Source organism: Mercenaria mercenaria, chromosome 9 (assembly GCF_021730395.1).
Source record: "Mercenaria mercenaria strain notata chromosome 9, MADL_Memer_1, whole genome shotgun sequence".
NCBI classification, from domain to species: Eukaryota; Metazoa; Mollusca; class Bivalvia; order Venerida; family Veneridae; genus Mercenaria; species Mercenaria mercenaria.
The window spans coordinates 16,545,324-16,571,272 of record NC_069369.1 but is presented as its reverse complement, the minus strand read 5'-3'; the positions used below and the strand labels follow the sequence as shown (position 1 = coordinate 16,571,272).

The 25,949-nt window shown below is 35.6% G+C and overlaps 1 protein-coding gene across 1 annotated transcript; it reads right to left on the bottom strand.

Annotated features, from left to right (window-relative positions):
• Positions 1-2,453: 2,453 nt before the first annotated feature.
• On the bottom strand, positions 2,454-24,997 carry LOC128559417 (uncharacterized). Its single transcript, XM_053550903.1, has 6 exons — positions 24,925-24,997; positions 21,148-21,243; positions 18,491-18,653; positions 14,692-15,125; positions 5,396-5,564; positions 2,454-3,140 (listed from the first exon to the last, which is right to left on the bottom strand). Exons 4-6 carry the CDS (start codon positions 14,809-14,811, stop codon positions 2,473-2,475), a joined length of 957 nt encoding a protein of 318 aa, XP_053406878.1. The 5' UTR covers positions 14,812-15,125; positions 18,491-18,653; positions 21,148-21,243; positions 24,925-24,997; the 3' UTR covers positions 2,454-2,472.
• Between the last annotated feature and the right edge of the window lie 952 nt (positions 24,998-25,949).

Genomic DNA, 25,949 nt, shown 5'->3' with positions numbered 1-25,949 from the left:
AGAGTGCCCCCACCACCGCACCTGTTTAGTGTACAGTTATCTATTAATACATTTCCACCTCCATCTGCACAGATGCCGGGATAACCAGCGACTCCGCTCGGGTGCGGACATGCCTTTTTTTCTTGCAACGCACTTAACGTTCTGCACTCGTCCGGGTTTGGATTTACACAACCACCACGACCATTACAAAACGGAAAGTCTTCGCAGCCCTTTCTACCGTTTGAAAACATACATCTGTAGAATGTTGCGTTCACTTGACCATCGACAAGTATTTGCCCAGTATCGTTTGGAAAAGTCACGTTTTCGAAAAATACATTTATTTCTGTTTCGAATCGAAACTTAGAACTTATTTTACACGGGTGGATCAAGTGAACTAGTGGGCTATGGATTTCAACACCTTCTTCTATACCGATGATCTGGACACTTTTTGTAGCGATCTCTGCTTTAAGCAGATCTATTTGATAGCTGCCTTTACGTAGCAATAATGTGGTATAAGCCCTATTCATCATGGTAGCCATTTCCTGTCCTAGAGTGGATTGGTCTTTTATAATTTTGAATCGTACAACTGGATATTCAATTTTCATCTTGTATTCTAGTAAACACTGCTTATTAAGATATCCGGCAACAGCTGCAGCTGCCAAGCCATCCGATTCCCAAGACTTCGGCAACACACCAAGACGAATAAGATCAGCAATTGCATATGCCTTCCAGGAATACGCTTTGTGCGCCTTCGGGTCTTTTTGTATACATAAATCTGCATCACGCAATGAGTTTTCATAATCTGAAATTCTATAATAGGCAAGACTTCTGTTTGAAAATAGTTTTGGATCAACATTACTCTGACTGGCAGTGATTGCTTCAGTATAACATTGAATGGCGTCATGGTATTTCTGTGACTTAGAAGCGCCATTTCCCATCTTGCGCAATTGCTCTGGATCCAACAGCGCAACGGTTTGTGCTTGATCTTCTCCTACCAATGGTTCTGTTTTCGTCGATATTGTCATTATCATACTACTCTGAATAATCTGTTTTTCCTTCTGTAAAAGGGGTATCTTGATACAGGTAAGATCTCTATAACAAGATTCATCAATGCCAAGTGCCGGTATGATGCTCAACATTTGTGCTTGGCAGGCTAATGCCTCGTCTTGCCGCTGAAACAGGCTATGGTATATTGCACTTGTTTGTAACAGCTTTGTGCTTTCAGTATTAAAGCAAATATACATTTGTTTCCTATTAGTCTTTGTAAACTCGAACAGATAGATTTTTAATGTATTTGCATTAAGAGCTAATTTACTCCACATCTGTAATGAAGCTCTTCCTATATTTTCTTCTTTTAAAGCCTCTCTTGGCGACTGCGTCCTCTGAAGAGCCTTATTTATCATACGTGTTGCACATTGTAGGATGGAAGCTTTTCGGTCTGAATCAGTCAGATTCTCTCTTATAACTTCCTGTACTAACCGATGGACACTGAGGGTACTGCCACCACAACGATTGAACAAAGAGAATCGTGCAAGTATTTCAGCAACCTGCTTCACTCCTATTTCTTCTTGGAACGCGTCAAGAAGATCTTCGTCCAAAATCTCGGGTGAACCTACATTTAAAACGGTCAGTGGAATTTCATCTGCATACAGAAATGCTAATATTTCCATTACAGTTACAGCTGCATATCCAAGTCCTTCTTCTTCAGACTGTGTTTCTATATAGTCAAAATTCAATTGCCATGTTGTCCGTACAGCTTGGCGTTCTTTTGATACATCAAAATGAGATTTACTTGCTTTGAGTATTTTCAGTCTTTTTCGATTAAACTTTTCCAGATATTCTTTGAAGGTACAGTCTAAAGTTTTTATATGTGCGGCTGCTTGTTCCAAAGCGAGCGGTAGACCTCCGAGCTCCTTTATTAATAATTCGAGACTGCGGTCGTTTTCATCATTCTTACAACCCGAGCGATTTGTCATGAACTGAACGCTTTCACGTTCAGTCAGTACATCTAGTGTAATGCAGTCCTTTAATTTGACATTGAATTCCTCTACCGCCTCTTCCGCCTTCCTTCTAGAAGTGATTATAATATGGCCTTTTGAATTCCTTTTCTAAGCTCCGAGAATCACTTCTTTCATATTACTTCTAATTTCCTCAATATCTACATTGTCGATCACAAGCAGCCATCTTTCTTGTATAGAGGACATCCATTTTAGCGTTCTTGTGAGTGTTTCTTTTGCATTTTTCCCAGCTGTATTTGTGTCTATAGATAGGCGTTGTATAGAATCTTCCAATGCTTCGGCTGTTTCCGCTGACATCCAAAAGACACCTCCAGGATAAAAACTTTGGAACGTCCAAGCATATTCAACAGACAAAGTTGTTTTTCCAATTCCGCCTAATCCACAAATAACTTGTACATGATGATCGTTGCTACGTCTTTGAAACTCTTCATGAAGCGTTTCTAATTCATCCTCTCGACTGACAAATGAAGAAACTCTATCTGGGGGATAGAAAAACACTGCTATTTGGCCTAACTGATGACAAATATTTAGTTAACTCCTCAATATCAACTCTATTTTTAGCGACGTCAGCTTTTGTATCATTCAGTTCAAATTTGCTCTTCTTTATATTTTCTTTTGCATCCTCCAATCCAGTCTTCATGTTTTTAACTTCTGTTTTTGCAATTTCAATATCAGTCCTAGCATATAAAACCTCTGTCTTAGTATCATGTAGTGTAGTCCTGTTTTCTGATACTCCCAGTGATATATCGTCTAAACGGCTTTCTAAGTGGTCAACCTTCTGCGTGGAATTAACAAGCTCCAGCTGTGTTTTACTGACATTAGATTGTATATCTTCTATATCAGTCTTCATCGTTTCAACGTAGTTAGAATGTTGTTCATGTGCATCTTGCAAATCATCTACTGTATCTGTCAGCGCATTCAAATTGCCTTTCAGTCCCGACGTATCCTTCAGTAGATGATTTATTTTATCAGTTGTTTCATTTAAAGTGCCTTCCATAGAAAGTATAGCATTATGAACAGCTTTGAAACTCTCACCTGTTTGTGGAACAATGTCCAGAATGAATTTACTTAGCGCTCTTGTTTCATTTTTCAGTTCCTGTACCAGCTCTACTCCAAGTGTTGTGCCTTGTAGAAACTGTACTCCTACAAGGAATAAAGTTTGAAATAAAGTCTGTGCACAATAATCCAAGTACCAAAGCAAAGCAAGAGCTGTCACAGGAGACAGAGCGCTCGACTGTTTTGATGTTTAAAAACGAATTAGGGCATACCCGATGAAACAAGAGCTAACACCGCCGTATTAAGTATCACCCTCCCTCCCCAACCCTCCAAATAAGTATAATAATGTTGGACAATAGTTTGAGTAAACTTCTGTAAATAACAGAGATAGAGTGAAAGTGTATCAAAACATCAACCATAGTCGAGTATAAACGAAACACAATTCATAGAATATTTCTGCCAATGTAATGCATCTTGTGTCGTATGACGTTGGTAATAATGTTAATTAAAATTTGCAAGTTTGAATCCAATTCATTCAGTTATTACCGAAACAGAGTGGAAATGTATTAAAGGTCCACTACTAACAACCGAACGAGTATTATATGAAAACCAGAGTTTGTAGCTGAGACTTCATATTTACTGAAAATATGACCCGCTGCATCGGATCTGACCAAATAGTCATGAACCAACAAATAAAAAAAAACCTTATGCCTATTTCCAACTGAAAGTATGTTTTCCAACTGCTTACGAACCCGTCGCGTATCTTCGGATTTTTTTTCGGAAGAATACTCCGAAACGAGGCTATAATTTATAAATAGATGCACAATATATTATAGTATAGTTAAAAGAATATAGATGAATAACTATCTTACACTGTAGAAACAAAATATTTTTGAAATTTACCCAAATACACTTATTTATGTACATATTGCTACATTAATTCAATAAAATTTTAGATATGAAACACATATCTTGGCCTAATATATGTCACTGTCAATTTGAAACTAAGGTCGTGTATATCTCATATTTTTCATGCAAATCATTATTATACAAAAGAACACAGTTATTTTGCGACGCGTCTTTAAACGGATATTCGTTTGAATTAATTTAAAAATCACGTGATCCCGAAGAATTTTCGGCCGATTACGATTTTCAGTCTAAGAAAAAAAAAAGAAAGAAAAAAATCAACATTCGTTTCTTTTCGCATGTTTTGACTTTAAGGGAAAATGGCACGGCTGTCGTAATGTTAAGTAGTATATTTCAAAATGTTTAGTCTTTTTTTAAGATTTATGTTTTTTATTTGTCTTTATTTGGCACCTTTAAATCTTTACTTAAAATTCAAAGTAAAACGGCGGCCTAGTATTGAGCCGAAGTTATGTATCTTGTCACATGATGTTAATTATTATAACTACATTATATTTTAAGTGTATCTAAAATCCATCTAAAATCCACAAAGATAGAGTGAAATTGTATATATATGTTTTTTTTTCATGAAAAATTGGTAATGAGAGCAATGGACATTGTGTCACATCATGTGGGCGACGGATGGACCAAAACGTTTAAGTTTAAATGAAATCCGAGTCGTATCAACAGTATTATTAACAATGGCGCATCAAAACTTTAAGCCTGAAAAATAAGTAAAAAGAGGACACGATTCATAAAACAGTGGTGCCTAAGTTATGTATTTATGTCGTAATGGTGCTTTGGTGGTGTGGAAAAACCATTTTAAGTTCGAAGAAAATCCAACAAGTAACAACAGAGATGAAGTGTAGGACAGCCATTCATAAACGTCGCGTAATCGAGAAAAAAACTGAAAATGCCAAATTGATTGTATACAGTCAAAATCTTTATGTATTCAGTCATAAGTTGCAAAATGTCATGATTACAGTCACCACCACTATCGGAAAAGTAACTGTTTCGTTACATCCCCACATAAAGTCTTTTAAAAGACGCTAAATACGAACAAGTAGAACACAAATTCCGTATTGTACTTTGTTAAAATCCAATACTATATCACGAGTCGCGAGCATTCTCATAAAATTGCAAACTTCTGACAACAAAGTTATTTGCTTACTCATTTTAAACAATTCGTTGTGTTTTTCAGCCGGTAAGTCTGATAAATATGTAAAAGAAGAAATGACATACGACGTTCAAAAAACGTAGGGTCCAGATCCGGCAAAGTTTACTCGAATAGAATACAACATTCCGGATCCAAAACTCCTGTTTTATTACAGATTAAAATTCAAAGCATTACCACTTAAATATCGCGTACAAATACTGGAAAGCTGCAGGTCCAATCTTTTTTCTAGAAAGTTGTATTTTTTTCAGTTTTGATATGTATCTTAGGGCGACGTCGCGTGAACAGCTCACAAAAATATTATCACAATTCTCATTAAACTAACCGTTTGTTTGCCAGTGAGTAAGTTTCGCTAGAATTGCTGTCTCATCCTGTACCGGAAGTAGCAGATTCCGAATAAACTGGTGCATTAGCTGGAATGAGTTTTGATACTTGATGGTGTCCCACTCTGAAAAGTTGCAATGAGCCCAAGGATTCCGAATCTCTGCACGTACCTATAACAAAGAATTTGCAGTATAGTTTACATGTACAACTCTCCCATGGTATACACAACAACCTTTGCAGAGCAAAGTCTGTTTCATTCAATATTAGCTTTGTGTAGCCCACAAAACTATTTCCGAAAGTGAAGTATGTGAAAAACGAGAGAATTCGAAAAAAGAGTAAACTGCAAATGTATGTTTTAATGTGAATATTACTTTCAATGTCCATGTGTTATATTTACACGTACAATATTCAAGTTTAACTATGAACATGTAGTTCTATATGTTAATCAACTTTATGTTATATTATTTTATGTTATGTTTTAATACAATTAATAATTCTTGTAGTGAAAATCAGTATTAAATTAATTAAAAATGAAATATTTTTTATTCAAACATGTAATATAAAATAACATTTTTTTTTTAATTTAATCTCACAAAGTTATGACATTAAACACGGAATTAGATATCTAATTCAAAGACTTGTACCAGTTTATTCGGTGTCATCAGTACACGTGTACTAAGACGGGCAAAAATTTCTAATTAGTAAAATCAGTAATAAGAGGACATAAAAATAACTTAAAAATAAACTCATTGAAAGACAGATTAACTTTTCTAGTTTACTTCAATAACTTAATAAATGTTGTGAGATGAGTATAAATATGAGAATATATAATTTAAAAAGACCATATAAAGCTTAAAATCTGTCATTTCCTACAGAAATCAATGGGGCTCGGGATCAAAATTAGTTCCTTGTTTCAAACGCTTAGGGAAGCAAGAAGTTCATATTTTATTTATTAAAAATTATATTGAAAGAAAATGTTTTGCAAATTACTTCAATAACTTATAAATATTGTCAGATAATGCTTTTGATGTCCTTTGATGTGTTTAAGTTTTTCCCCTTCTATATTATAGATGGAGTTTAAGAAGTGAATTCGCCGTGAAAAAATAAGGCGATATATATATAGGAGGGAAACGGAACGTAGTGGAGTGACCGACTGAGGTTTCTTTTTTTCAAAGAATTCTCTTCATGGACGCTATCTGACATAGTGTGAAATCTACGTTTGACCAATCACCATTGCAGAGTCAGTCGTGTAGGATTCGCCGCCTACCTTTGACTAACAGAAATGTATCGGCTTCCTTTGAAATATGACGAAGGAGCGGAAATTGGTACTCATGCGCATTCAGCCGACGACGCTCTTCGGTGTGTATTTTTATAGCTAGTTTTGTTGTTTATCGTGAATTTCCAGAGATAACTCATAATAAGTCATCATCTTTAGGCTTCGAACAGGACATAACAGGTGCACAAAGCTTAAATTGTCTCCTTCTCCGCTGTGTCCCTGTGGCCTGGAACAGCACACTTCTGATCACATTCTACAGAGGTGCCCAAGTCTGGATAAGTAAAGGAAATGTGTGTGGCCAAACAGCACCCCAATGAGGATCAAAGTGCAAGCCAAGATGGATGGTTTAACGTCTTTTTCAACAATTTTTCAGTCATATAAACGACGGTGTCTACTTGTAGCAGTGAGCACAATGCCCAACTTTATAGTGCTGCCTTACTGGAATATCACGCCGTAGACACGTGACATGATACCCCACCCAGTCACATTATACTGACACCGGGTTGACCAGTCCTAATACTTCCCTCTTAATGCTGAGCACCAAGCGAGGAAGGTACTAGTACCATTTTTACGTCTCTGGTATGACGTGGCCGGGGATCGAACCCACGACCTCCCGCACTCGATGCGGACGCTGTACCACTAGGCTACCGGGGCGGTTACTTGTAAGTTAGAGGAAAGTTATAGCAATAATACTGCTGTTATTGCTATAACGCTCCAATGGTAATAGCTGCTTTACTGCAGACTTAAGTAATTAGATCCGAAATAGTAATGTTTACAAAATATCATTTGCTTGGTATATTCTTAAAAGTGACCGTGTTTCGCACTGTTTTGCAATTTTAAACAACTTTTACCGTGCCGTTTTTATAAATTTTGTATAACTTATGGTATATCCTCGAGCACTAGTAGTGACAAATTTCAAAGTGATGGCCACTACAGTATCCAAAACGTTTGCAGATAACTCCTTTTACCATTTATTTTAATAAAAGAAACGTCAAACTATTGGTAAACAATTTATAAAACACAAAATAAAAATGTCAATATCATTTTTTCTAGGGTGCCTCAAGTAAACGGATTTAATGAGACATAATTCTAACTTCAGCATTGAAAAAATAAGGTCGAATTCTGTGTTTCTGTTTAAATTCTGCTTACTTCATTCAAAAATAACCTTGGGACAGACGTAAAACCTACCTAAATTTCTTCCACGATATATAATCTAAAGAGTGAAAGCAAAATAGAGAACTTTTACCGCATGTAACTCAATCTTTTTAAAGATGTGTAACTCTACCCCTTCTGTTTAAGTAGTAAATTCACCTTGAACAGCAAGAAATCGCTTATCAAATTATATTTTTTCCATTTTTGTACAATAAATCAATCATAAGTCTTGAAAGAAGTAAAAACGTACAAGAAAAAAAATAATAAGGGGGGAAAAATGGCCCCAGTAGAGCTTGAACCTACGCCCCCTGAGAATTGCAGTAAAAGTATGTTTATGGTAGGAATTGAATACTCTTCAAAAAAGAGGTACTCTAATACCTTAACCTAGTTTAACCATTAGAGCGAAAACAACGGACACCATTTTAAAAATATTATCCAAATAGCGTGATATATAAACAAATGCAGTAATAGCCTCTGCCTACAAGCCTGAGGAAAGGCTCAACATAAAGTTCCGTTACAATACTTAAATAATTTTGAGACAAGTGGTACTTAATTACCTCCCGCGGAAATAACAGTTTCCTTCAGAAAACTACATTCCCAATCTGAAATAAAATGGTGTTCAATAAACTAGGAGGGGTTTTCTTACTTTGCCTCATGCTGAAATGACACAATGTAAATAATGCTGGTCGTAAAAAAGGATTGATTGAAAAAGGAAGAAAATGTAGCATTTGCCATAGCAAAATTCTGTTTACTGATGCATTTGTTTGCCAGTTATTACGTTATACGGTAAGGTAGTACTAATATACTATTTAAAGTGTTATTAATTTCACTTTTTTTAACATAGTATCTAGTTTGACCTAGATGTCATAGAGACAAACACCTTAACCTTATTTTATGTAAATCAGGTAGATCATTTACCAAGTTTTCCAATGATTTGACCTAGTAGCATAGCTTTTGACCTCAGGTACCCAACCTTTGAATTTGACCTAGATTTTATACAAACAAACATTCTGACAAAAATTCAATATAATCAAGTTAAGAAAGTGGCCTCTGCAATGGTAACAAAGTTTTCTATGATTTGAGCCAATGACCTATGTTTTTCCAAAAACAAAGCAGTTACAAATTCATTCTAGATTTTAAACAGACAAACAATCCAACCAAGTCTGAAGATCAAGTAGAAAATTTGTATGTCGTACATGTCGTAAAATGACGATGTTTACCTTTCGATTTAAAAAACTTCAAATTTTTATTTCTAATATCTGGTCTGGCCCATAATAATGGCATCAGATTTAACAACACAAATAAAAAAAATAGAAAAATAAGTTTTCAGGAAAGAAATCAAAGAGCAGAAAAGAAAACAATTTGTGTTGGACATCACGTGGAAAATCCATTTCGTTTTGCGCCAGAAAGAATATGTTACCTTTTTCGTGTGTAATAATTTTTTATTCTATTTTAATATTGATTTATAGTAGGCACTGTTATTTGCCACATTTATTTCATATGACAGCGGATTATAGTCTTTTTATTCCGGATACTGATTGGTGCATGCACTTTTTTATGTTACTTTTATTGGTATGTTTATTAGCAAGTGTTATAATAATTCTGTAATAATTCTAAGCATTTGTTAAGGATTGTTGTGCATTTGTTAAGGATTGTTGTATGTTGTGTTTCGTGTTGTTAATATGTCGTTGCTTCTATGTGTTAAGTTTGTAATTCACTCTGCAACTCCTTAAATGATCTAAATGTAGGCATGGCTGTGCCCATTCCTCTTTCGGCAATCAACACCAAACGTATTACACAGTACGTACATCTGGAACAAACATCAATAAACCGTGTTATATTTTTAGTTTTATACTTTGATTATTTTAATCTTTTAGCTTACCTGTCACGTAGTGACAGGGTGAGCTTTTGTGAACTCCCTTCGTCCGTCCGTCCGTCGTCCGTCCACAATTTCTTGTGAACATGATAGAGACCACATTTTGCATGCAATTTTGATGAAACTTGTACAAAACTTGTACTGGTATGATATCTCGGATCCTTTCAAAAACTGGCCAGATCCCATCATGGGTTCTAGAGTTATTGTCCCTTAATGGGCCAGAATTTGATATTGTGCGTGTGTCAACAATTTCTTGTCTGCACGATAGTGGTTTCATTTATGATTTGATTTTAACCAAACTTGCACACACTTGTATCACCATGAGATCTCGATTCCTTTTTATACGCCCGAAGGGACGTATTATGTTATCGCCTCGGTGTCCGTCTGTCTGTGTGTCTGTTGGTTGGTAATTTCCTTTCCGCTCTGTAACTCTTGAACCCCTTGAAGGATTTGAAAGAAACCTTAGACACGGTGTATACCCATATCGGATCCCTCTCTGTAGAAAATGAGAAAACGGATCCCTCTCTGTTCGCTCACAGGACACTCTCTGTGCTAAACAATGAACTCCAACGTCAGTCAGCTCGGAAAATCAAATTTTTCGTCCTAAACACATTTTTGTGCATAAAAACATATGGCCCACGGAATGACGTAGCTATATACCATTGCTTTATTTATCGTTACATTTGTTTTATCAGTTCACACAAGTCCAAACGAAGATGTAATGTAGACGGAGGTTACTGGCTTGGATGAACATCATGCGATGTTTATGAAAATTAAATACGACTTTCTTAAATATAGCAAATATCTGGTACCTTAAATGTGAAGTCGTTGATCCCATCTTACTCGTAAACACACTTTATGTGGATATTTTCATCATGTTTCCTTAAAAACGCTCTACTTTCGATTTCGTTGATGCAGGGATTCCTCTCAGTCAGTGCAATTTTGCCTCACAGAATCCTTCTTGACTCTCTGCACCGGGCACGGGAATCCTCTTCTACAAAATTTTCTATCGGCATGGGTACCCTCAACTTCAGTCTTAGAATTTTGAGATGGTATTCTTATTGAAAACAACATCTGTTTCTAAGGGTATAGATCATGGTGGTTTTACTTCCCTTAATATGCTTTTAAATTGAAAATAAATCAGCAATTTCACATAACATTCATATTTAAATTTTATTATCAAATTTACCGATACCTACGGTAGAGCATTAGTGCCAGGTGTATGTCATTTATTAACTCGAAATTTCGAGTTACTAACTTTAGAGTTACTTATCTCGAAATTTCGAGTTACTAAGTCGAAATTTCGGGTTACTCTCTCGAAATTTCGAGTTACTTATCTTGAAATTTCGAGTTACTAACTACAGTTTACGTTGATGTATAGGTCCAGGCCAAGATTAGGTACCTGGTGTAGTCATTGGGTAGCCTTACAGGGCCATATGGCAGCGTTTGCTCATAGAAAATATTTCTATTTAGACAATGTTTCTTTATTTGAGCCATGCCATGAGAAAAACAACATAGTGGCTTTGCGACAATCTGCGCAGTCTGGTCAGGATCCATGCTGTTCGCTAACAGTTTCTCTAATTGCAATAGGCTTTGAAAGCGAACAGCATGGTTCCTGACCAGAATGCGCGGATGCGCAGGCTGGTTTGGATCCATGCTGGACGCAAACCCCATATGTTGGTTTTCTCAAGGCACGGCTCATTTATTAATTTTGTTGTGTGTAACGTCGCACCGACACAGGCGACTTCTCAGCTTTTATGTTGGAGGAAGACCTCAGGTGCCTAAACCATGCTTAAGTCTGGAAGGTTTCCGACTAGTTTGAGCAAATATGTCAATGAAATATAGAATACCTAAATGAAAGTGTAATTATGAGTCTAACCAAGATTGCAGGATTGGGTACCTTGACAGACCTTGATTTTGAGGTTGGGTCATGGAAGGTGACCGGGGGAAGTATTCAAACTTAGATTATTACACTATTTTCACCATGTCTGGAAGGTTTTCGACCTAGTTCGAGCCCCTAACACATGAAAATATTACACATGTAAATGAGAGTATATATCCTGGATACAGTTTGAAATCTGGAGTAGCTTTAGATGCTATAGCAGGTCATACATTGATGTATTGTAGTATATTTTCAAGTCCCTACATGTGTATATAGATGATTCCACTTTGAATAGTCAAAGTCGTCCATTTCATTTTTGGCCTTTGACTGACGACGGACGGACGTTCAAATTTTGCTGATAAAAGGGCAAGATAGTAACTCGAAATTTCGTACTATCCATTTCCGCTGTAACACTTGTGCATAGCTGATAACCTATAATTATTGTTTTGCTTTTAAATAGGAACACCATTTCATAACTCTAACATTGAAGTTAAATTGAGAGGGCACTTGTGCCGATAGAAAAATAATTGCGTCCGAAAGGGTTCCCGTGCCGTGTGTAGAGAGTCAAGAGGGATCCTGTGAGGCAAAATTGAGCCGACTGAGAGGGATCCCGTGTCAACGAAATCGAAAGTAGAGCGTTTTTAAGGAAATATAATGAATATATCCACATATTGGGTATTTACAATAAGATAGGATCAACGGCTTCACATCTAATGTATTAGATATTTGCTATATTCAAGGAAAGACGTATATAAGTTTCATAAACATAAAACGATTTTCATCCAAGCCAGTACCTCCGGCTATATTCCATTAACGTTTGGACTTGTGTCAACTGATAAAACAAATGTAACAATAAAAATGCAATGGTATATAGCTACGCCATTCCGTGGGCCATATGTTTTATGCACAAAAATGTGTTTAGGACGAAAAATTTGATTTTCCGAGCTGACTGACGTCGGGGTTCATTGTTTAGCACAGAGAGTGTCCTGTGCATGAACGGAGCGGGATCCGTTTTCTCATTTTCTACAGAGAGTGATCCGATATGGGTATACACCGTGTGACACAAATGTTCACCTCATCAAAACGACGTGCATGTTTCGGATGGCTCACTTAAAGGTCAAGGTCACATTTAGAGGTCAAAGGTCATATGACTTTGTTTTGTGTGTATATTGCTCTGCATTTGCGTTGCATTGTAGTGCTCTTCTTTTTATTTGGCAGATGCTTCTTTTGTTCACTTACAATATTTTTATTTCAATTACTTCCCTTTTATGTTACTATAAATAGCTTATTTAGTATCATTTTTATTATTGGCCGTAGGGAAAAACCGAGACCACCTTTCTGTGGTACAACATGGATGGTACCTCCAATTTTTAGGTGTATTTTGACATACCTGTACCTTGTTAGATGTTCTGTTTTTCTTTCTGTTTAAATTTCTTCCCTTTGTTGCTCCTGTCCTTTGGACTTATGGCTATATAGAAAACTGATTTCAAAACAGTTTTACACAAGACTAGTGTTCCTTGTGTGACCCTCTACTATATTCCCCTCAAATAATTTTGATTCAGCGAAAAACATGACCCCCAAGGGGTTTTGCTTATTTTCCCTATATGCCTATATAAAACTTTGACAATCTTTTTGTCAAAAACTGCTGGTCCGTTTTCAAAATAATTTTACACAAATGTTTCTTGGGTGACCCTCTACCATATTCCTTCAAATAGTTTTGATTCATTGAAAAAGTGGCCGCCTGGGGGAGGGGCTCACTTTCCCATATGGCTATACAGAAAACTTCTTGTATGAAACTACTGGCCTCATTTGAAAATAATTTTATTTGAAGTAAGTCTAAGAAAATTTCAACTATATTTTCTCATAATTCTTTTGATTGATCTTGATTATGATTTTTTGACATTCTTGTCCTTAAGTGCAACAGGTGAGCGATATAGGGCCATTATGGCCCTCTCGTTTAAGTTAAGTATTCATGTGTTTAATGTTTGATATGCATAATTATAGTCAAACATTTTACAAATGTCTCCTAACAATAAGGCAAGAACTGGTGAACCAAGGCGACTTGCAATTGTAGTATCCTAGCTCTGTTGTTTTAATTTAGGTTTCTTACAGACTGACCTTTAGCAATATCAGAACAATGGTCTTTCTTGAGAGATGGCTGATTGCACAGCATTGACCGTTTGTCCTTCCAAAGTACCAGGTGATCAGTATATGATACCGTGATTCAAAACTTGTTTGTTTGCTGTTACGCGTCCCACTTTTGTGAGGGTAGGTAGGTAGAGATTTATTTTGCATATAATCATATAGACAAAAATCATCTGACCTGTCAGCGATTTTCACAGACAGGTCGTGTTACCTAAACACTTGTTGTTTATTTATTTAATTATAGTCTGACTGTATACGGTAGTAAAGGTGTTTATAATAGTGAACTGTTTAGTCAATATTCATTGCTGCGTATTCATAAGCTGTTGTCCTAAGGAGGAGGTGAAGAAAACAACAACAACAATAACAACAATACCCTCTAAGTAAATACACCAATATAACGCTTGGGTTATAATTTTCTTGTTCCCTTTAAAATGCGAGCTTCACGCCCCTAAACGGGGTAAAATTATGTTGTTGTTCTTTGTGTTTCATTCAGTGTACATCTTAGTCCTTCCTCATCATTTAACTTGAATGTATCATATAGAGTCCACATTCCTGATTAGACATTTATCAGAATAATGGTCTGCTAAGTTTGAAACTCAGTTATTTTGGATGAATAACTATGTAAGTCTAAATTTAAGCACAACCTTGCGTATGCAATACATTTCATTCCATATACCGAAACTTAGAGGTCAATTTTGCATATGGGTCATGCATAAAATGAAATGGTGAAATGTTTAAACAAACTGAGAAAGACAGCTGAATCAAACCTGAAACTAACATGGAAGTATGTTATACCGCTTTTTAAATTATATCAATACAAACATTTGTAAATACATGGATGTGCGGATGATAGACTCAGACAGAAGTGATAAGATAAATATACACCACCACCTCTAACCCTCCCAACTAGAAACTCACAAGAGTAGCAACACAATTAAGGACTATAATAGCCGAAGTTAGTAATACCTTTTCAGCTGTTTGCTTTGGTAAAGCGGGGAATGTATCAATATTGATAATGATTCCCAGTAGTGCCGACGAGTGACACGTCTCATCAAACCCAGTATAGTGGGCCATACTGGTTATCATAAACAATTTGGTTAGGTTTACATCGCTCGTTACATTGTAGTTATATTTCTGTACATCTTTCTTCCCTTTAACCTTTGGTATAGCACTGTTGTTGTTAATTGCCTCATAGTTCAACTCTTTGTTTGTAGGTTTATATCGTATTAGATATTTGGCGTATGTCTGTCTGTCAATCTGGTCTGTGCGTTTCAAAGCGCTGTACAATTTGCTCACAACAGGAGGAATGTACTGTCTTAAGGCGGGAGATATGACGCTGTGCAGACATATTCCAACAATAAGCCATCGCTTCTAATCGTCTTCTATGTCGGGTTTTACAACTGGAATATATAACAGAAAGAAATCCACGACATGGTCGAAATACACAGCAGTGTTATTTTGTTTAATGTACAAGAATGTTTTATTCGATTAGTCTGAGAATGCGTGCAATGAAAACAATAACAATCTGATACTAGGTACCACATAGCGAGTGAACCTTGCACTTGAAGTTTACATACATTAAAATAAAATAAGGTGTGGTTTAACTCCGTTCCAGTATTCGTCCGATTGTACATTTTCATTCGACTAGCGAACGCCGCGTACATCGCAGGTGGTAAACGCACTATCCAAATCCCGCTGTAAATACGCTTAAAATGGGTTGTACGACTTCCTGTGCTGGTGTTCCGTTTCAGGGTACAAAAAATGTATACAATATAGAGGTAGATGGATTTTTGTTTCCATTGATAATGACACATTTATGTATGTTTTCGAGAAAAGCAAAATGCTATTTGGCACCAACAAAATAATAATAATAAACGTATGTTTTTATGTTAATTCCGTCCGTCTCGATGATCAGCCATTTTCTTAAATTTCAAACTGCCATATCTGTTTCATTAGTTATCCGATTTCAAAAATTCTTTCATCGTTATGAAAAGCTTGAGGATGGCTTTCATATAAAATTAAATTATTTTCAAGCCTTCCTTGCCCTTTAAGAATAAGCTCTGCTATCAAGAAAACTGCTAGCACGAACAGTCGAAACATAGAATCCTTAAAAATGCCAGTCTCCTAACCCATGTGCCTACGTGCTTCTTATGATCAAACACTTGCAATACAGTCACGAATATTAGACATACTTAAATAAATGTTTGGGGAAGGATTGGCAAAAAATATAATCGGGATTGGGGTTGGGACCCGGGAATGGAAGTGAAATTTGTCAAATATGTCCGTATTAGCTGTACTTGAAGTAAATAGATGAGATATTCGCTACTGTATTACAGTTGATATGTGATTAGAAGCGTCTGATGTCGTTAAATAAGGCAAATGAGGTCAGCAACTGGTTTTTTGTTGATTTCATACCTTTTAACGCTTCGTGTCGCCAGAGTTTTTGTACTATTATGGTCGAATCATAAATTTCACACGTTTGGTGTGTTTTTTTTTCATATTTGTGTCGAATAACATTTGTTTTGAACATTTACTTCGCCTTCCTCAATTTCGTCTTTTTTTACGCACAACACGAGCAACTTTTCCCAGCGGGAATAGGATAGCGCGTTTACCTCCCGTGATACATGCTTCATTACAGCCAGTTGCTCGAATACCGCGTGGAACTTTGAGTCATCTTATGATAAATGTAGACTGGCATCAGTCGTTAGAGTCATTAAATGTAAAGCACTTGGCCATAAAATCAATCCTCTAAGTCTATTATAAATGTTGCATTTATTTCTAATAAGTTTGACCAAATACAATTTCTGTCAAGGTAAATAATTTGACTACATTTGTAGTTTTCAAACTTTATCCGTTTCTGACTGAAGTAACACAATCGTCTTTCTCGCCAGGAGAGTTTACAAAAGACTCTCGACTTACCTCTTGTATGTATGTATGTATGTATGTATGTATGTTATTCATTTATTTATTTATTTATTTTGTTGGATTTAACGTCGCACCGACACAATTATGGGTCATACGGCGACCTTCCAGCTTTGATGGTGGAGGAAGACCCCAGGTGCCCCTCGTGCACTATTTCATCACGAGCGGACACCTGGGTAGAACCAGCGACCTTCCGATAGCCAGCATGAAGAATTCAACGCTCCGAGCATAACCACTCGGCCACAGAGACCCCATGTATGTATGTTGAAATAAATATTGTTCAAACTAAAGGCGCTCGCCAACGAATTTAATATTTTGTAAAACTTTAGGGACAAACGACACAATTTAGGTCATATGGAGAGTTTAGCCCCATCCGGGCGTTGTTTTAGGCATGGACGGGCTCATGTGTAGAACAACTACCCTTTTGTAAAAAAATATAAGGCTTCCTCATATAAATACTAATATTTTAGTTATGAGATGTACTATATACAAGTGCATGTCATTCATTTTGTAAATATGAATTTGTTGCAAATGCCCCAGCCATATATGTGAGGCAATTATTAAAATGTTGTTCTGAAATAAATAAAAATCAGCTAAAACAATGTTTAAGGGTCTAAACATTAAAAAAACAACAAATTAATCTTTTCTGTATGTTCGAAACCGGTTACAGTGTAGAATTCATTCAAATGAGGAGGCCATCAATTTGGTTATGGAAGGTCTGTGGGTCTACCCAGGTACCCATCTGTGCTTGAAATGATAACCAGAGGGACACTTGTGGGTCTTCCTCCTAAAAAGCCGCCATGACTTATAACTGTGTCGGTGAGACGTTAAACCAAACAAAAACAGTATTAACTGTCGTTAATTTCAAAATAACATAAAATGTAAAAAAAAAAAAAAAAAAAAAAAAAAAATAGAAGTAGAAACGTTCATATGACTATGTCTAAGCAACATCATCAAACCTCTCCCCAAAGCTCGTATTTCATATAACATAACCAAACTCTTACCGATCCATGAAAGACAGACTTGCATGTATGACTTGCTCATTCTAAGATGCTTTTACTTAAAAGTACAAATATCAAACACATGTATATTTGTTGAAACTAATCATAAAATGTATAGCAAACAGCACAGTTATGGAAATAAAGCAAAATGATTATAAATTTTCAAGTGAATTTTCTTGAAGTGTGTATTACTGCTTAACATTCCCATTGATATTATCATTGGGGGAAATAGAGGGGAAGAGAGGGTTTTAGTACTTTTTCGATGAAAAAAAAAAGAAACTATGATGTGAAGTTTTGCATTTCATGCTTATTTGTTCACTACAAATTTTTACATAAATCATAAATTTTGTATTGATGTGCCAACACTTGTCACTTAATCTTCATGCTCTTCATATTATTGTATAATAATATCATGCTTTTTGTATGATGTTTTATTCTTTTCATGTAAAAATAGATGCAAATTTATATATAGAAAAATAAAATAATAAAAAAGACCTTCGCAATTAATGCATATGTAAAACAATATTGAACTGTACATATTTTTTAAAACCTATCACACAGTAATTTACTGACAGAAAGGTTTCAGATCGTTTTGTCCTATTTATGTTTTTTGTTGTTGTTGTTTTGTTCTTTTCTTTTTTAATAAAATTGTTTTTACACCAATAACTTATAAAATAACATCGACTTTATATTACTATTTCCAAGCAATTGCCAGTTATGATTACATAAGAAATTCAATTTACGTGTTAACTTCCTATGCGGTATTTAATCTGCATGCACATGCATATTGCACGTGAAAAATACGGCCTTTATTTCTAGCTTATCCATTCAGATTTTCTTACCTTGACTTGAAGTAACCTCACTGGCTATCTCAACAATTATAGCATCAGGTTCATTCAGGCGGGAAGAAAAATCTTGAAAGTTGAAAGAAGAAGAAAAATTTTGATGGTTGAAAGCACTCATAGTCCAACTGTTTGAAGTCACAGGGTCATTTCCATGTTAAGCCTTTAAATATAAAATTAACTTAATTATATATGCATTCTTTCATTCAGCACTGAATCAAAGACAACTCTTGGATAGTTACTTTCTCATAAAATTGATACAAAATCCTCTTCATGTAAATGAACTGCATCACACATTTAGAAATTAACTAGATCTTGTTGTATTTGTTTGTGTTTTTTGTTTTTGCACGAAAAAAACAACAACAAAAAAAAACACCATAATGATGCTGCATCATTTTGTAACTCAGACGCAGAGGCTAAAGTAGCTAATAGCAGACCATCTTTCAAAACATAGAGAGTATGCAACTTACTGTTTTCAGCTGTAAAATTTCATAATCCTATTTTCAACTCACCTGAGCACGAAGTTCTTAAGGTGAGTGGTGTTACCGGACATGTCCGGTGTAGGTCGTCCGCCGTGCGTCGTGCGTCAACATTTCCCTGTTGAGGCTTGTTTGACCCAATGTTTACGGAACTTGGTAAGAATATTTGTCTTGATAATGTCTAGGTCAAGATGATCGAAACTGGGTCAGCTTGAAACTTACGAGAATTGGTCAGAATAGTTGTCATTGTAACCTCTAGGTCAAATTTGAATCTGGGTCATGTGGGGTCAAAAACTATGTCACCCGGTCAAAACAAAGGAAAACCGTGTATACACTTTAAAGGTCACATTTATGAAACTTAATCAGAATATTTATCTTGATGATCTTTAGGTCAAGTTTGAATCTGGACCATGTCGGGTTAAAACTAGGTCACTAGGACAGTTCAAAAGAAAATCTTGTGAACACTCTAGACACCACATTTTAAATTTGAAATTTTGATCAGAATGTTTGTCTTGATGACCTCTAAGACAAGTTAGAATCTGGGTCATGTGTTTCAAAAACTAGGCCACCAAATTACAAACCAATGAAAACCCTTGTGTATGCAATAGGGGCTGCATTTTACACTGGATCTTCATAAAATTTGATCAGAATGTTTGTCCTGATAAAATCTCGCTCAAGTTTGAATATCGAATATCTGAGGTCAAAAACTAAGTCACCCGGTCAAACCAAAGAAAAAGCATTTATGCAATAGGGGCTGAATTTTTCACATGATCCTCATGAATCTTAATCAGTCAGAATGTTTGTCTTAAAAAATTTAAGAAAAGGTCGAATATGGATCATCTGGGGCCAAAAACTAGGTCATCCGGTCAAATAAAAGAAAAACAGTGTGTATGCTATAGCGGCTGCATTTTTCACTGGATGAAATTTGGACAGATTGATTTTCTTAATGAAATCAAGGTCAAGTTAGAATACGGGTCATCTAGGGCAAAACATGGATTAAAATAGGAAATTCTTTTATATATAATAGGGGCTGCATTAGAACAGGTTGCGGAATTAGAACAGATTGTTGTCTTGATCAAATCTAGGTGAAATTTGAATATACGTCATCTGGGGTAAATAAATAGGTCACTCTGTCAAATCAAAGAAAAAAGTTTGAGTGTGCAATAGGGGCTGTACTTTTTCATCTGATGTACATGGACCTTGGTCAGAATGTTTGTCTTTGAAATCTTAAATGAGTTTTTATCTAGGCCACGAAGGGTCAGATACTAGGTCACCAGGTCAAATCAAAGAAAAAGTTTGTTTACACTTTAAAATAGGCCTTTTTTACTCCAATTTTCAAGAAACTCTGTCAAAATGACAACTCAGACGGGTTACAAATTGTGTATTTTTTATTCAGGAGTTCTTTCAGGATTTCAAAAAAGGGTTCTCTGATGTTTGTCATAAAACATGCCTCAGCGCCACCTTCCTGCTTTTATATCCCAGTTGGGCAGACAAACAGATTTGATACTGTTGTCAATCAAAGCATGATAATGGGAACAGGAGCTGTCCTTTGAGAATGCCGTTATAAGTTGAAGACTCCCTTGCCTGCTTGGTCAATCATATAATGTATACATAGGCTCCGGTTGGTTGACCAACGTATTTTTCTAATAACTGTTTTTAGTTATCTCTGAAATTAGTGGTTTTTAGGCCGTTTTGGAGGCCGTAATTCCACTGTCCAAAAAGTATGCTGTTTTCCACTATTCCCCTAAGATATCTTTTTCATATCCCAAACAACAAAATACTTCCTAGATGTACATGATAATGTTAACTGTACCACAAACACGAGACAATGGAAAAATATTGCTTTTATCACGGCGCATTCTTTCCCTTCTCACGGGTCCCGCCAACATTCAAAAACAAATTTAAAAAACAACAACCTGAAAGCATTATAGTGCTTTTATAATTCAAATATTCCCGTTTCTATAAACATCATAAGTACCAGATTTGTGTCAACATTTACTTTTTGACCGAAACTGCTGTCCTTTTCATGGCCCGGTCAGTCTTCTAGATAAAATGAGTAGATGTATTCTGAATGCATTTACATTCAAATTGTAAAGTATGATCATTACATTTGTAAGGAGTCCCCCTGAATAATGAATGCATGAGCTTCTTAAAGACAGTTGGGGCTATAATACTCACCTATCTGAGGAAACTTTGTCAATACGAGAACGGTCATCCGCCTATATGTCGATTCATACACTTTTCTAACAACCATTGCTAACGTCTAGCGTCATGCTATAAAAAAATTAACATGCGCTTAAGGTAAGTCATTAGCAGGTAATACAAAGCTGATTTCAGTATGTTGACTTTATGGGTCATTTGTTGTCATCAATCCTATAAACCACGCAATACAAAGTCCCTATTGGAAGGCAACTAATCAATGATGTTTAAATAATATTCCACTATAGATATAATATAATAAAACACTTGTATTAAAATTTGCATATACAAAAACCTTCAAAATTCTTAATAATACATCAATAAATATAAAAAAATCTTCATTTAGAAACTGGTGGGAAAATATAACAAAATGTAAGAAATAATCCTATTAAAGGAGATTCCGAAGAAAATACACCAACAAATTGGGCACATGTGACACATGAGTTTGTATAAAAATATTTTACAATCTGGACAGGAAAGATCAATGCTGTATTTTGACCTTCGGTAATATTTGAGTCAAGTAATAACAGAGAAAGGGAAAAAAATATTGACCTTTGACTTCGGACTGTAACCTTGAAATTTGAGTTAGGAATAAGGGTGTTGCGAATGACACGTTATACCAGTGTGATCTTGATATTTAAGATAGGGGTCTGAGTGCTGCAAATGACATGTCGTTTTATTATAGGGTATATTTATGCCAAGTTGTATTAAAATCCCTTTATGGACTGTTGAGTTACACAACGGACTAGAATAAATCCCTGTTGGCCTTTGACCTCCAAGTGTGACCTTGACCTTAGAGCTACGTGTACGGTTTTTGCGCAAGACACGTCGTCTTATACAGGGGAATATTTTGTGCTAACTAATATTTAAATCTTTTTTTGCATGACAAAGTTATGGACCGGGCAGGAAAAATCCCTATTGACCATTTGTCTCCAAATGTGACCTTGACTTTTGAGCCAGGGTCCTGGATGTTGCACATGACACTCTGTCTGATAATGGGGGAACATGAGGTGGGGTCAATTTGACCCTGGGGATCATGATTTGAATAAATTTTGTAGAGGTCCACTAGGCAATGCCATATGTCAAATATCTAAGATTTTGGCCTTCTGGTTTATTTTTAGAAAATTTTTGAAGATTTTCCTATATAAAATCAAGTGACCCCTGGGACGGGGTCAATTTTGATCCCGGGGGTCACAATTTGAACACGTTTTGTAGAAGTCCACTAGGCAATGCTACATGTCAAATATCTAAGCTCTAGGCCTTCTGGTTTATTTTTAGAAAATTTTGAAGATTTTTCTATGTTCAATCAAGAAACCTAATGGGGCGGGGTCAATTTGACCCTGGGGGTCATGATTTGAACAAATTTTGTTGAAGTCTACTAGGCAATGCTACAGGTCAAATATCTAAGATCTAGGCCTTCTGGTTTATTTTAAGAAAATTTTTGAAAATTTTTCTATGTAAAATCAAGTGACCCCTGGGGCGGGGTCAATTTTGACCTCGAGGTCATGATTTGAATAAATTTGGTAGAGATCCACTAGGCAATGCTACACGTGAACTATCTAATTTCTAGGCCTTCAGGTTTATTTTTAGAAATTTTTTGAAGATTTTCCAATGTAAAATTAATTGACCTCTGGGGCGGGGTCAGTTTTGACCCAGGGAGTCATGATTTGAACAAATTTTGTAGAGGTTCACTAGATAATGCTACAGGTCAAATATCTAAGCTCTATGCCTTCTGGTTTATTTTTAGAAATTTTTTGAAGATTTTCCTATGTAAAATCAATTGACCCCTGGGGCGAGGTCTATTTTGACCCGGAGGTCATGATTTGAAAAAACTTGGTAGAGATCTACTAGGCAATGCTTCACACCAAATATCTAAGCTCTAGGCTTCTGGTTTTTGAGAAGAAGATTTTTAAAGTTTTTCCTTTCGGTTGCCATGGCAACCAGAGTTCTGCATGGAATTCAATTCTTTGAATAATTTTTGTAGAGCTTCACCCAAGGAACATTCCTGTGAAGATCGGATGAAATTGGCCTAGCGGTTTATGAGGAGATGTCATTTAAATTAAAAGTTTACGGACGGACGACGGACACCGGACGACGGACGGTGACTGATCCTAATAGCTCACCCTGAGCCTTTGGCTCTGGTGAGCTAAAAATCCCTTGATGAATGACAGAGTTATGGACGGGACACGAAATTGCGGACTGATGGAATTATGGAATAACGGACGGACAGCCTTTCTATGATTTGGAGATTTCAAAAATTTCAAAACGTCAAATATTCATCGAAACGTTAAAATTTTGTATGACGTGAAATAAAACACAAGTTCCACGTGCACATGTGACAACAGTCACGCTTCATGTATCCATACTGGATCAGGTTTAAAGAAACTGTATTCATTTGTGTTTCCATGATGGAAATCATACATGGTTTGCATGAAAAATGCAAGGAGAATTAACAAGTATCTAGTTTCAAATTGACAGTGAACCTCGCATTTTATCATTTTAATCAACTCGTTTAGTAAATTAATATGAAAAAAACACCCATGTTAGCTTCTATATCCTCTATTTAATAATAAATCATCTTTTTAATCTGTACCTTTTAAAGAGTTAAGTCCATGTTTCGGAGAAAAAAGTTCGAACGTCATCAAATCATAACGAATAACGAACGAAAGCATTGAGCATATAAAAAGTTTATATTATTCTACAAAGCCATTGTCAATTTACTCATAAATTTATTGATTTCCGGAAAGGGACTGCATGAAGGGACAACACTTCTGGGCAGTTCAGCGCCTATAAAAACTCACCATTTTTAAAATGCTGTTACAAGTCTTCGTTTTGATGCATTTGCAACAACGTACCAGTGTTTAGACTAAACATATATAAGTAAAACATAGTTTTATTTATTTCTTTACAAATGGCATTTTTTAAAGGAGGACAACTCCTCTGGAATATTTAAAGTATCCAACTCTATGGGACAGAACAATAAACATGTATTGGACAGATGAGTTTTTTGTCAAGATGCTGTTCTAAAAAAAAAATCTGTTGTTTTGTGATATACTGCTAAACCTGTAAGTGCTGTTTATTCTCTCTTATCATTTGTGAAATGTATCTATCGATCTAGTGTAACCTAGCTGTTATCACTGCATGTATTATGTGCATAGCTTATCACCTGAAAACAACTCGATGTTTAAACACAATACTGCATGAACTAAATAAAAGAAAAGGAATATTCCAATAACGGCAGTAACACTTTAACTTCTGCTTTTTATTTTGATATACATATAAATATTTGTCTATAAGGTCATATTGTGCTCTACTGAGTTTGTATGTATACAAATATATCGATCTAATGCAACTTAACTCCCATTTAGCTGTTAACATTAGGAAAATAGATCTGCAGGATATATGTATTATATACATAGCTTATCATTTGAAAACAACAGAAAGGTTTAAACGCTATACTGAATGAACTCATACTAATAGCAAAGGAATAATTCAATAACGACAGTAACCCTTGAACTTCTGTTTTTAAATATATAAATAGTTGCCCCTAAGGTAGCCGTTTTCTGCCACATTGTGTTAGCGTCCGCCACTGATAGGCAGCAACAGAATAAATTATTCTATAAAAAAACACAGTTAGTAAATATGTTGTATCCGTTTACAAGCAGCCGTAAAGGGACTTTACAACGTAAATATAATATTTTTAATGAAGAAGAAAAGCACATGAAATACCAATAGCACAAATATAATTATACTTACATAGATCAACAGAAAGTAGATAACCAGATATTCATGATAATCATTTTCTTTTAACTGCGCATGTCATCAGTATACACGGGCGGCTTTGAATGGGTAGACATACGATCACGGAAACATTGAGGCACTGATTTCTTTTATCTCACCTAGGTCCGAAAAAAAACAGGTTGAGTTATTGGGATCATGTGTGGTCCGTCTGTCTGTCTGTTTGTCTGTCTTTTCGTAGGTTAGTATTACCTTTAGCAAAAGATGGTTATGTATCCATTTGAAGCTAAGGAATATGATCTGTTGTGTTTTAACATAGATCTACATATCCTTCAGGCATTTTCTTCTCCAGAATTTGCTTGATGGAATTTAACAAAAGAGCTCGGTCCATTTTTGGCCGAATTTGGCCCGTTTTTATTATGATTCCGCTACATTAGTGCCCTATGAAAAAAAATAAGAAGGTGTGTTATCGTAAATTAATGAAACTACCTGGTATTACATATTCTTTTTATGAAGTTTAATCTTCTATTCAGTTATTAACACAATTGTTTGCATTAATGATAATCCATAATTCCTGAATGTAATATCAGTTTGTTATGATTCTCAGACTACATTAAAATTACAACTCAGTTTGGCAAAATTTATATTCTAAATAAAAAGAAGTACGTCTACTACGGCACAAAGATTAAGAGAATTAATTATAACTAAAATATGTCCGCTATACGGTTAATCATACTAATTATGATAATAGAAACCAGTTAAATAGAAAATTTTCCCTTTTCAAATGACACTCTTTTAGGACAAATTTTGGCCCACTAATACAGCTATGGTAAACCTCTTGTCTGTGAGAATGACCAACAACCATTTACATGTAAAATTCTTATTTCAAATTCATTCTAAAAAGTTCTTGACCAGAATTTTATCCATAACACAAACACTGTTGGTCGAAATTCAAGAAATCCAATTTAATTTACCTAACTCCTAACAGTCTGGGGCCTTTTTTAATATGATTAAGGTTAATTTCTTAGCTCGATAGGGATCGT

Excerpts from the sequence above, each read along its gene's own strand:
- LOC128559417 (XM_053550903.1), bottom strand. The coding sequence starts at position 14,811 with ATGATAACCAGTATGGCCCACTATACTGGGTTTGATGAGACGTGTCAC. Across the intron at positions 5,565-14,691 it reads CAAAGCAAACAGCTGAAAAG|GTACGTGCAGAGATTCGGAA; the intron begins GTATTACTAACT and ends TCTTTGTTATAG. Across the intron at positions 3,141-5,395 it reads TACTCACTGGCAAACAAACG|GAGTACAGTTTCTACAAGGC; the intron begins GTTAGTTTAATG and ends TATTCCTTGTAG.